At 43.4% G+C, this 12,113-nt stretch overlaps 1 protein-coding gene across 3 annotated transcripts in view; it reads left to right on the top strand.

Moving 5' to 3' along the window:
- Nucleotides 1-10,415, top strand: part of LOC115225349 (coiled-coil domain-containing protein 77-like) — a 104,460-nt gene extending 94,045 nt beyond the window's left edge. For all 3 annotated transcript variants that reach the window (XM_029796299.2, XM_036514123.1, XM_036514122.1), the window contains exons 8-10: nt 3,316-3,441; nt 7,017-7,169; nt 9,998-10,415. In XM_029796299.2, the coding sequence (XP_029652159.1) occupies nt 3,316-3,441; nt 7,017-7,169; nt 9,998-10,168 (450 nt within the window). In that variant the 3' untranslated portion in view covers nt 10,169-10,415. The remainder of the gene's footprint in view (nt 1-3,315; nt 3,442-7,016; nt 7,170-9,997) is intronic.
- The last annotated feature ends 1,698 nt before the right edge of the window (nt 10,416-12,113 follow it).

Here is a 12,113-nt window from a genome sequence, read left to right as displayed (position 1 = left end):
TGTTCTTGAGCAAGACACTTTATTTCACGTTGCTCCAAATGAGTTGTGACATCACAAGGGCCAAGCTCTATCGGTCCCTTTGCCCTTCCCTTGGATAACATCGATGGTGTGGAAAGGAGGGGAGGCTGGTATATTTTTGGAAGCACTCCGTCGGTTACGACGACGAGGGTTCCGGTTGATCCGAATCAACGGAACAGCCTGCTCGTGAAATTAACGTGTAAGTGGCTGAGCACTCCACAGACACGTGTACCCTTAACGTAGTTCTCGGGGATATTCAGCGTGACACAGAGAGTGACAAGGCCGGCCGTTTGAAATACAGGTACAACAGAAACAGGAAGTAAGAGTGAGAGAAAGTTGTGGTGAAAGAGTACAGCAGGGATCACCACCACCCCCCTGCCGGAACCTCGTGGAGCTTTAGGTGTTTTCGCTCAATAAACACTCACAACGCCCGGTCTGGGAATCGAAACCGAGATCCTACGACTGCGAGTCCGCTGCCCTAGGCTGGTATATATGGCCATTCATATAAATGAATGGACTTTTATTTAACAATTTATTTAGTTTAGATAAACTAATATGATCTTGTAGCTGTGGTACCAGTGCCGGTGGCACGTAAGGGAACCATCCGAACGTGGGCATTGCCAGCGCTGCCCCGACTGGCCTCCGTGCTGGTGGCATGTAAAAAGCACCATCCGAATGTGGCTGATGCCAGTGCCGCCTTGACTGACTTCTGTGTCGGTGGCATGTAAGAGAACCATCCGAACGTGGCCGTTTGCCAGCGCTGCCCCGACTGGCCTCTGTGCTGGTGGCATGTAAAAAGCACCATCTGATCATGGCCGTTTGCCAGCCTCGCCTGGCCCCCGTGCCGGTGGCACATAAAAAGCACCATCCAAACGTGGCTGATGCCAGCGACACCTTGACTGGCTTCTGTGTCGGTGGCACATAAAAAGCACCATCCGAGCGTGGCTGTTTGCCAGCCTCGCCTGGCACCTATGCTGGCGGCACGTAAAAAACACCCACTACACTCACGGAGTGGTTGGCGTTAGGAAGGGCATCCAGCTGTAGAAACTCTGCCAGATCAGACTGGAGCCTGGTGCAGCCTCCTGGCTTCCCAGACCCCGGTTGAACCGTCCAACCCATGCTAGCATGGAAAACGGACGTTAAACGATGATGATGATGATCCTATTTAACTAATAATCTGACCCCATATTGTTTAAAACAGGCCTAATGGATGAGTTTAAATGAATTGGCCAATTGGAAATAGATCATGAATTAAAGTGTCCGCTCCCTAACCCCCTAAAGGGTCTGCTCCCTAACCCCCAATATATTTTTAAATATTTAATACGCATAAGTTAAGCATAAATTTTGTGGATTTGGTTCAGTTTTAACATAGAATTTGGAATTACTTTTCTCAGACTTGTTCCTCAGAGGGGAGCTTTCTAGGTGCAACCCCCTGGTCATTCAAAACCAAAGGGGATCTTTACCAGTAGTAGCAGTAGCTACGAGGGTGAGTCAAAAAGTAATGCCATTTCGTTTAGGACAGGTATAATTACCAACACAGGAACATGTATCATACATCAAAATGAAGCTGGTCCTCTGTGGATCACATCCCTACTTCTCAACCTAATCATCGTTTCTCTCAATAGCAATGTTCCACCTTTGAATGAGAGCATGTATCCCTGCCCCTGTAAAATTCTGTTGACTGTTCTTTGAGCCACTTCTTCACTACAGTTTTCACTTCCTCATCACTGGAATAAAGTTTGCCTCTCAAACCCTCTTTCATGGGGCCGAAGAGATGATAGTCCACACACACACACAAACGGTGCTTTGGAAATCGGGTTTCACTGCAATGGACAGGTCTTCTCAAGAACCTCAAATCTCCCAGACATCCCGATTCTTTATCATTTCTTCTGAGCAGCTCACGGTGCTGAGATCTGCCTCCACCATTTTTTCCCATGTCTTCCTCGTCCACTACAGTTTCCATTCCCTCATCACTGGACTATCATCTCTTCGGCCCCATGAAAGAGGGTTTGAGAGGCAAACATTATTCTAGTGACGAGGGAGTGAAAACTGTAGTGAAGAAATGGTTCAAAGAACAGTCAACAGAATTTTACAGGAGCAGGGATACTTGCTCTCATTCGAAGGTGGAACATTGCTATTGAGAGAAACGATGATTAGGTTGAGAAGTAGGGATGAGATCCACAGAGGACCAGCTTCATCTTGATTTATGATACATGTTCCTGTGTTGGTAATTATACCTGTCCTAAATAAAATGGCATTACTTTTTGACTCAACCTCGTATTTATCCATTAGGTCAGTCCTGATCCAGATAGACTTATGACCAAAGATGTTCCAGCTGTGACCATTCCAACTCTTATTCAGGCATTGTGTATCTAGGACTACATTATCTAATGTATAGTATAGGAGTCAGTATTAGTGGCTGTAGCTGTTTTTGTTTAGCCCCAGGTCAGTCCTGATCTAGACAGACCCATGATCAAAGACGTTCCAGCTGTGACCATCCCATCTTTTATTCAGGCAGTGTATAGTAGTTAGTGTTACTGGCTAAAGTTGTTAGAATAGAGCTTGGACCCGTAGGGGCTAAGAGTTGGTTCCACACTCCTCAGAAACCCTGGTATTTGCAATCTAGGGCCCACATTGTGTGGAAGCACTCCGTCGGTTACAACGACGAGGGTTCCAGTTGATCCGAATCAACGGAACAGCCTGCTCGTGAAATTAACGTGTAAGTGGCTGAGCACTCCACAGACACGTGTAGCCTTAACGTAGTTCTCGGGGATATTCAGCGTGACACAGAGAGTGACAAGGCCGGCCCTTTGAAATACAGGTACAACAGGAACAGGAAGTAAGAGTGAGAGAAAGTTGTGGTGAAAGAGTACAGCAGGGATCACCACCATCCCCTGCCGGAGCCTCGTGGAGTTTTAGGTGTTTTCGCTCAATAAACACTCACAACGCCCGGTCTGGTAATCGAAACCGCGATCCTACGACCGCGAGTTCGCTGCCCTAACCACTGGGCCATTGCGCCTCCACTTGGGCCCACATTATTGCATGACTGATGTGTGTGTCAATAGTGTGTGTGGTGTATGGTCTGTGTATGTGTGTATGACTGGTGTTTGTGTGTGTGTATATATATATGCATGTGTATATGTGTTAGAATAGGGCTGTGTTGCATGTCTAAAGTTGGAGATCTTAAAATCTCCAGAGGGAGTGAAGGAGAGAGAGAGAGAGAGAGTGTGTGTGTGTGTCTGGTCTTTTTGTGTTGTTGGGTGTTTTTATTTTCTGTTTCAAACGTTATTTCTGCAGAACCTGCGATTTGAACTCCAGCAAGTCAAGACAATGTCCGATATGTATCGGTCGCAGGCCATAGAAGGTGAGGAAGAACTGTGTAAGATCCGAGAAGAAGGGGACTTTGCCAAGGAGTCCTTCAAGGTTTGTGTTTATGTGTCATCATGTGGGAATGGCATCAATGGATTGTCACGACTGATTAGAGTATGTTCTTTTGGGGTTTTTTTTTCCTTCGTAGTGTGTGTGGATATGTGTGTATGGCTGTGTGGTAAGAAGCTTGCTTCACAACCACACGGTTCCAGGTTCAGTCCTGCTTCATGGCACCTTGGGCAAGTGTCTTCTACGATAGCCTCAGGCCGACCAAAGCCTTGTGAATGGATTTGCTAGATGGAAACTGAAAGAAGCCCACCTGATATATATATATATATATATATATATATATCGGTGGGCTTCTTTCAGTTTCCAACTTGCAAATCCATTCACAGGGCTTTGGCCGAATTAAGATTAAGATTAATGTAAAAAAATAAATAACACTGAAGCAAAATAACACCAAATATATAGTGCGTGTGTTTTTATTGGCTAAACTGGCAAAATGACCATTCCGAAATATAACAATATCTGTTTCAAGACACGACTTCACATAAAAAATTTTGCACAAACAAATATTTAAACGTATATATATATATATATATATATATATATATATACACACACACACACACACCAGGTCACATTCCTGTCACAACCTGGGACCTTGAAGACCCTCTTTAATACAAGAAAGTATACTAGTCTCTTAATATTTGATATTCAATATTTCATCTATTCAATAAGACAATCAATACTTCATTTCATTTTACACTACATATACTATTTATACTATATACTCTTTTTTCTACATTAATATTATAAAGGATATAAATAAATTATAAAAAACAGAGTTGGAATTTCTATGAATAATATATATCCCTCTATACACAATCATACAAAACCCTTTTTATTTATATTATATATATATATATATATATATATCAAAATCAAAATTGATCAACATCAATGGAAATTGTAGCTGTGATACCAGTGCCGGTGGCACGTAAGAGAACCATCCGAACGTGGCCGTTGCCAGCGCTGCCCTGACTGGCCTCGTGCTGGTGGCACGTAAAAAGCACCAACCGATCGTGGCCGTTGCCAGCCTCGTCTGGCACGTAAAAAGCACCCACTATACTTATGGAGTGGTTGGCATTAGGAAGGGCATCCAGCTGTAGAAACACTGCCAGATCAGACTGGGGCCTGATGCAGCCTTCTGGCTTCCCAGACCCCAGTCAAACCGTCCAACCCATGCTAGCATGGAAAGCGGACGCTAAACGATGATGATGATGATGATGATATATATATATATATATATATATATATATATATATATATATATATATATATACATACATACATACATATACATACATATATATATATATATATATATATATATATATATATATATATATATATATATATGAGTGTGTGTGTGTGTGTATATATGTATATAGCTCAGAAATGTAACCACACATGGATTGTTGGTGATTTTTTTTTTCTTTCTTTGGACTTTTCCTTTTCTCCTTTCCAACAAAGAGCTATTGCTCAAAATGTTAAACTCTCTCCTTTCACTAAGCATCATCATCAAGCTGATATATTTTTTGTACATTCGTTTTTTTTAATTGTTCATTGAATTGCATATATGTATGTGTGTTTGTGTGTGTGTGTATGTGTCTTTGCAGTTGACTCATAGTTGAGTTCCTGGGTATCACCTTAAAAATAACACACACACATACACCAATTACACACACACACACCAACCACGCGCACACACACCAACTACGTAGTCACACACGAACCACACACATGCACACACATACACCAACGACGCATACACACCAACCACGCACACACAAACACACACACACCAACCACATACACACACACACCACGTACACACAAACACACACACCACGCATATACCAACCACACGCACACACACCCCAACCACACGTGCACACACACACACACCAACCACGCACGCACACACACACACACACCAACCACGCACACACACCCCAACCACACGCGCACACACACACACACCAACCACGCACGCACACACACACACACCAACCACGCACACACACACACCCCAACCACACGCGCACACACACACCAACCACACACACACACACCCCAACCACACGCGCACACACACACCAACCACACACACACACACCCCAACCACACGCGCACACACACACCAACCACACACACACACACACCAACCACACACACACAGACAAGGCTAATTAAACTTTACAAGGTAAACTCTGAATATCCCGAAGTTATCTCCCCTTTCCTTTTCTCTTTTCTTTTTTCTCTTCTCAACCAAAAATAAATTTTAATTCTGAATATTTTTGTCTGTGGCATTGAGTCTATTGAGTCCATCCGCATCATCCGTCATAGCAAAAGGCAGCACTTGGATCACAAAAGGTTTAAGAAACCTCATAGATTGGGGCAGGCGTGGCTGTGTGGTAAACAAGCTTGCTTCTCAACCACATGGTTCTGGGTTCAGTCCCACTGTGTGGCACTTTCAGCAAGTGTCTTCTACTACGGCCTCAGGCCGACCAAAGCCTTGTGAGTGGATTTGGTAGACAGAAACTGAAAGAAGCCCATCGTATATACATATATATATATGTATATATACACATGTGTATATATATGTATATGTGTATGTGTACCTGTGTGTATGTGTGTGTACATGTGTATGTGTACCTCTGTGTGTGTGTCACGTGATCACCGTGACCATCTAGGCTATCAGATGTTGCTACACATCGCTGGTCACAATGCGCTTCGCATTGTATTAGCCTTCAAATGATGCCACCCCGCTGGCTAAGCGAGCAGGCCAACAGAAGAAAGAGTGAGTGAAAGTTGTAGAGAAAGAGTACAGCAGGCATCGCCCCCCCCCCCTGCTGGAGCCTCGTGGATCTTTTAGGTGTTTTCGCTAAATAAACACAACGCCTGGTCTTGGAATTGAAACCGCGATCCTACGATGGCGAGTCCGCTGCCCTAACCACTGGGCCATTGCACCTCCACTCGTGTGTATGTATGTGTGTATATATATAATGTATGTATTTTCGTGTCTGTGTTTGTCCCCCCCCATCACTTGACAACCGATGCTGGTGTGTTTACGTCCCCCGTAACTTAGCAGTTTGGTAAAAGTGACTGATAGAATAAATACTAGGCTTACAAAGAATAAGTCCTGGGGTCGATGTGCTCGATCGACTAAAGGCAGTGCTCCAGCATGGCCACAGTCAGATGACTGAAACAAGTAAAAGAGAGTAAAGGGCGAAATAGTGTCCTCGTGATGTCTTAACATTTTGTTCTAAATATTATCTTTGCTGTGACATGTCTTAAACTTGTCAAATGTGTATTATTTATATTTTGACATGTCTTAGTTATGATCTGAGTATTGGCTCTTTCCTATGACTTGTCTTAAAGTTGTGACCCAAGTGATGTCTTTGCTATGACACGTCTTAAAATTGTGGTTTAAATGGTGTCTCAAGTCTGTCATGTCTTAAAGTTGTGAAATAAGCAGCGTGTTTCCTATGACTTGTCTTACAGTTGTGACCTGAGTGATGTCTTTGCTATGACCCGTCTTAAAGTTGTTGTTTTCGTTCCAGGATCGAAGTCATAAGATGTCAAAACGCCTGCAGTTGATGAATACTCGTTACCAGGAGTTGGAGCGGAGGAGGCACTTCGAGGTGGAAGGGTTCAAGAACGACATAAAGAACTTAAGGACCAGGTTGAAGGAGGTCGAGAGGGAGCTGTATAAGGTGAGGCCCAGGGTACCTCTGTTTCTGAAGTACTTATATAGAGTACAAGGTGTGAGACAGAGTACTTAGAGGTAGTGTGGTGTACTCCCATTTCCAAAGTGATTATATAAAGTACTAGGTGTGAGAGAGTACTGGGAAGCAGTGTGGTGTACTTCTATTTCTGAGGTAGTTATATAGAGTACAAGGTGTGTGTGAGAGAGAGAGAGTACTTAGATGTAGTGTGGTGTACTCCCATTTCCAAAGTAGTTATATAGAGTACAAAGTATGAGAGAGTTCTGAGAGGCAGTGCAGTGTACTTCGGTTTCTGAAGTACGTATATAGAGTACAAGGCGAGAGAGAGAGAGTACTTGGAGGTAGTGTGGTTATATAGAGTACTAGGTGTAAGAAAGAGAGTACTTAGAGCTAGTGTGAAAATGTGTAATGGAATACTCCTCTAATACAGTGTAACAGTATGTACTCTTTGTTTAGAGTACTTCTGTCGTAACAGAGTTGTCTGAGTACCCCTCATGTAATAATTGTACTCTGACTACTTGTGTTGCAGTCGGGTATTCATTTCGTCCCCTGTCCCCATGTTAGTGCAGTGTGTTGGCTGCCCTTCCTGATGCCATCCATTTTACAGTGTGCCCAAGGTGGGTTTGCTTTCCATGGCACCAACACTGTGTGGGTTGCCTTGTCACTCACAAGACTAGAGAGTCCCTCTGAGTTACAAGATAACCTCACTACATCACTATCGCCGTCATCATTTAACCTCTGTTGTCCAGGATCTATTTAATATATTTGATGCTTAATTTGTTTCATCTGCATAATTGTCTGTCTGTGTACCTGTCCCACCTGATCCCTGTTACAGCCATTCCTTACCTTGTGGAATCGATCCCCTGTAAAGACATCGGAGTCTAAGTTTGAACCTTTTCAGTATTACTAAATGGCTTCTATCCAGAGAATCTCTGGATCTCATCTGTGAACTATATAAAATATATACATATAAAAAAAGGAGGACTCCGTCGGTTACGATAACGAGGGTTCCAGTTGGTCCGATCAACGGAACAGCCTGCTCGTGAAATTAACGTGCAAGTGGCTGAGCACTCCACAGACGCCTGCACCTTTAATGTAATTCTCAGGGAGATTCAGTGTGTCACAGACTGTGACAGGCCTGGCCCTTTGAAATACAGATACTACTCATTTTTGCCAGCTGAGTGGACGGGAGCAACATTGCGTACAATTTAACAGTTTTTATACGTCACAAAATCAATCAAAACATTTCAAAACAAAAGCATTTAACTACAAGGTTAACAGACATTTAACAGATGGTGCACGGAGTTAAAAAAAGGAACAATCAATGGCATTTAGCATCATCCAACGTTCGACAACAATCAAAACAATACAGAATTTGGAAAACAATCGAAAGAAATAGTCTTTCTCTTTTCTTTTCACAGTTTACAGTCTCTTTCTCTTTTCTTTTCTTCTCCTTCCAACACAATTTTCTTTTTCTTTCTTAATTTTCTTTTCAACAGATTATGTCACAGATTCCCCATATTTTTACAATCAAAACATCAAAGTTCAAAATACAAATCAAAACGTAAATAAACAGGCGCAGGAGTGGCTGTGTGGTAATTAGCTTGCTAACCAACCACATGGTTCCGGGTTCAGTCCCACTGCGTGGCACCTTGGGCAAGTGTCTTCTGCTATAGCCCCGGGCCAACCAATGCCTTGTGAGTGGATTTGGTAGACGGAAACTGAAAGAAGCCTGTCGTATATATGTATATATATACGTGTATATGCGTGTGTGTGTTTGTTTATCTGTGTTTGTCCCCCTAGCATTGCTTGACAACCGATGCTGGTGTGTTTACGTCCCCGTCACTTAGCGGTTCGGCAAAAGAGACTGATAGAATAAGTACTGGGCTTACAAAGAATAAGTCCTGGGGTCGATTTGCTCGACTAAAGGCGGTGCTCCAGCATGGCCGCAGTCAAATGACTGAAACAAGTAAAAGAGTATTACCAGCACACATTCCGTCCGCAACACTTTCTGAGCCTACTACAAATTTTCATCTCGCTAACTGACCGTCTCTCGTACTTGTCCCTTCACTGTCTTCTTCACTACCTCTATCTGTCTCTCGCCGTCTTCATCTCCTGGCTGGCTGTCCGCATCGACTGACCGTCTCTCCCAACTACCCTGTTCTCAACTACCCTGTTGCCAACTACCCTGTTGCCAACTGCACCTCTCGCATTTATAGGGTGGCATTTTAATTTTTTTATAACCTTTCCCTGACCGTGTAGGGATCAAATGCCACTTCCTAACCTCATTATTTTACTGTTGCCGTTGACAGGACAAAGGATATTTTTGTCGTCCTGAACAACTGGAGCGCCGGTTCAACTCCAACCAACAGAACTACGGCACAATGTTCTCCTGTTAATTTTACCTCCGTAACAATATATATATCTGTATATATATATATATATCTTTTGCCACTATTGTATGTCTTTTGACAACAGTTGTCTTTCTGACAGATATTGTTATATTTCGAAGTCATGGATAGAATGTTTCTATCTTGCACCGTACAACCCCGAGTCATACAGCATTATTATCCTCAAAGGGTTGGATCATTATAACATCCACCCAGTACCACAGTTAGATTACTATATCAGTACAGACACAACTATCAACACGTACTCTCAACCTACTTCTGTTGACCAACTGCTGGTTTATTTGTAATGGCTGGCTACTACCACTTTTTACCAGCAGGGGTGTAGTTTCACCATACATCAGTGTCTGTAGTAAAAATGATTATCATTATGTATTTATTTATTATTGTTATTGTTTATTTTACCAGGTGACGCTTGGCCTAAGTGAAGAACTCGACGAGAAAGATCCGGATAACCTGGACATGAGAATCCTGCGTAATGTCCATCTGTCGACAGGACGGTCCCAGAAGATTATGCATGAGCTGAAACGTCTCAAGTCTAAGGTTTACAGTCTCGAGAACGACTTGAGGCATTTGTGAGGGCCACCACGCCAAACCACAATGCCGCGTCACCCCGTCAAAAACGCGATATTCTTGACCACACGTTGTTGCTTTCATTAGGTGGGTGGAGGAGGGGGAAGGTCTAGGGAGATGTTTTTAATCTGTTTTTGTAAATATTTTTCTTTGATTTTATCATTTTCTTGTTTAACCAGTTACGTACTGGGGGTTGATGCTAGTTGAATGTTGATGATACCCTTCCTCATGTCTCCCCTCCTCCACCCAAAACGAAAAAATGTGGCCCTTTGTTTTTTTGGGAATTTTTTGTTGTCAATATACCCCTTGTCTCTAAAGGCGGCCAACTGGCGGAATCGTTCGGATGCTGGGCAAAATGCTTTGTGGTATTCCAGCTGTTAGGTTCTGAGTTCAAATTCCGCCGAGGTCGACTTTGCCTTTCATCCTTTCGAGGTCGATAAAATAAGTACCGGTTATACGCTGGGGTTGAAGCAATCAACTCATTTCGACTCCCACCAAAATTGCTGGCTTTGTGCCAGAATTTGAAACCAATATATTTCTCCTCTCTCTCTCTCTCTCTCTCTCTCTCTCTCTCTCTCTCTCTCTCCCTCTCTCTTGCATACATCAAACATTCCGTCCATTATTCCAATACAACCAAGCAAGGTATTTCTACGACAATCTTCAGATTAAAGGGAGAGAGAGAGAGAGGGAGGGAGGGAGGGAGGGAGAGAGAGGGAGGGAGGGAGGGAGGGAGAGAGAGGGAGGGAGAGAGGGAGGGAGGGAGGGAGAGGCTGGTTAAGATGATTCCTAAAAGTGTTTGTTTGTGTGTGGTGTTATTTGTGGTTTATTATGGTATGAAAGAGGGAGAGAGACAGAGAGAGAAGGAGAGAGAGAAAGAAAGGAGAGAGAGAGAGACAGAGAAGGAGAGAGGGAGAGACAAAGAAGGAGAGAGGGAGACAGAGAAGGAGATAGGGAGAGACAAAGAAGGAGAGAGGGAGAGACAAAGAAGGAGAGAGGGAGACAGAAGGAGAGAGAGGGAGAGACAGAGAAGGAGGGAGAGAGACAGAAGGAGAGAGAGGGAGACACAGAGAAGGAGGGAGAGAGACAGAAGGAGAGAGAGGGAGAGACAGAGAAGGAGGGAGAGAGACAGGAGGAGAGAGAGGGAGACACAGAGAAGGAGGGAGAGAGACAGAAGGAGAGAGAGGGAGAGACAGAGAAGGAGAGAGGGAGAGACAGAGAAGGAGGGAGAGAGACAGAGAAGAAGAGAGAGAGAGAGAGACTGATACTTGATGGGTGACAAAATATTGGAAGGTGTTTTCAAGAATGTGTGAGGAAAGTATGGACGGATGAGGTGAGTGTTGGGGTATCAGTTTGCGGTTGATTGTTATTGATGGGTGAGGGGACAGAAACTGGGGTATTTAGGTGAGGGGGTAGGGACAGGCTGAAAGGTGGACGGCCGGACGGATAGGGAGATAGACAGAGAAATGGATCGGTGGATTGAGGGGTAGGTTTATAGGCACAGACAGTGATTGATTGATTGATTGATGTACAGATGGACAGACAGATAGATTGGTAGGTAGATTGATTGATACATAGACAAATCGATTGATTGATTGATTGATATACAGATGGACAGACAGACAGATTGATTGATTGATTGATATACAGATGGACAGACAGACAGATTGGTAGGTAGATTGATTGATACATAGACAAATCGATTGATTGATTGATTGATATACAGATGGACAGACAGACAGATTGATTGATTGATTGATATACAGATGGACAGACAGACAGATTGGTAGGTAGATTGATTGATACATAGACAAATCGATTGATTGATTAATATACAGATGGACAGACAGACAGATTGGTAGGTAGATTGATTGATACATAGACAAATCGATTGATTGATTGATTGATATACAGATGGACAGACAGACAGATTGGTAGGTAGATTGATTGATAC

This window comes from Octopus sinensis, linkage group LG27 (assembly GCF_006345805.1).
Source record: "Octopus sinensis linkage group LG27, ASM634580v1, whole genome shotgun sequence".
NCBI classification, from domain to species: Eukaryota; Metazoa; Mollusca; class Cephalopoda; order Octopoda; family Octopodidae; genus Octopus; species Octopus sinensis.
This window is presented reverse-complemented; position numbering and strand designations above follow the sequence as displayed.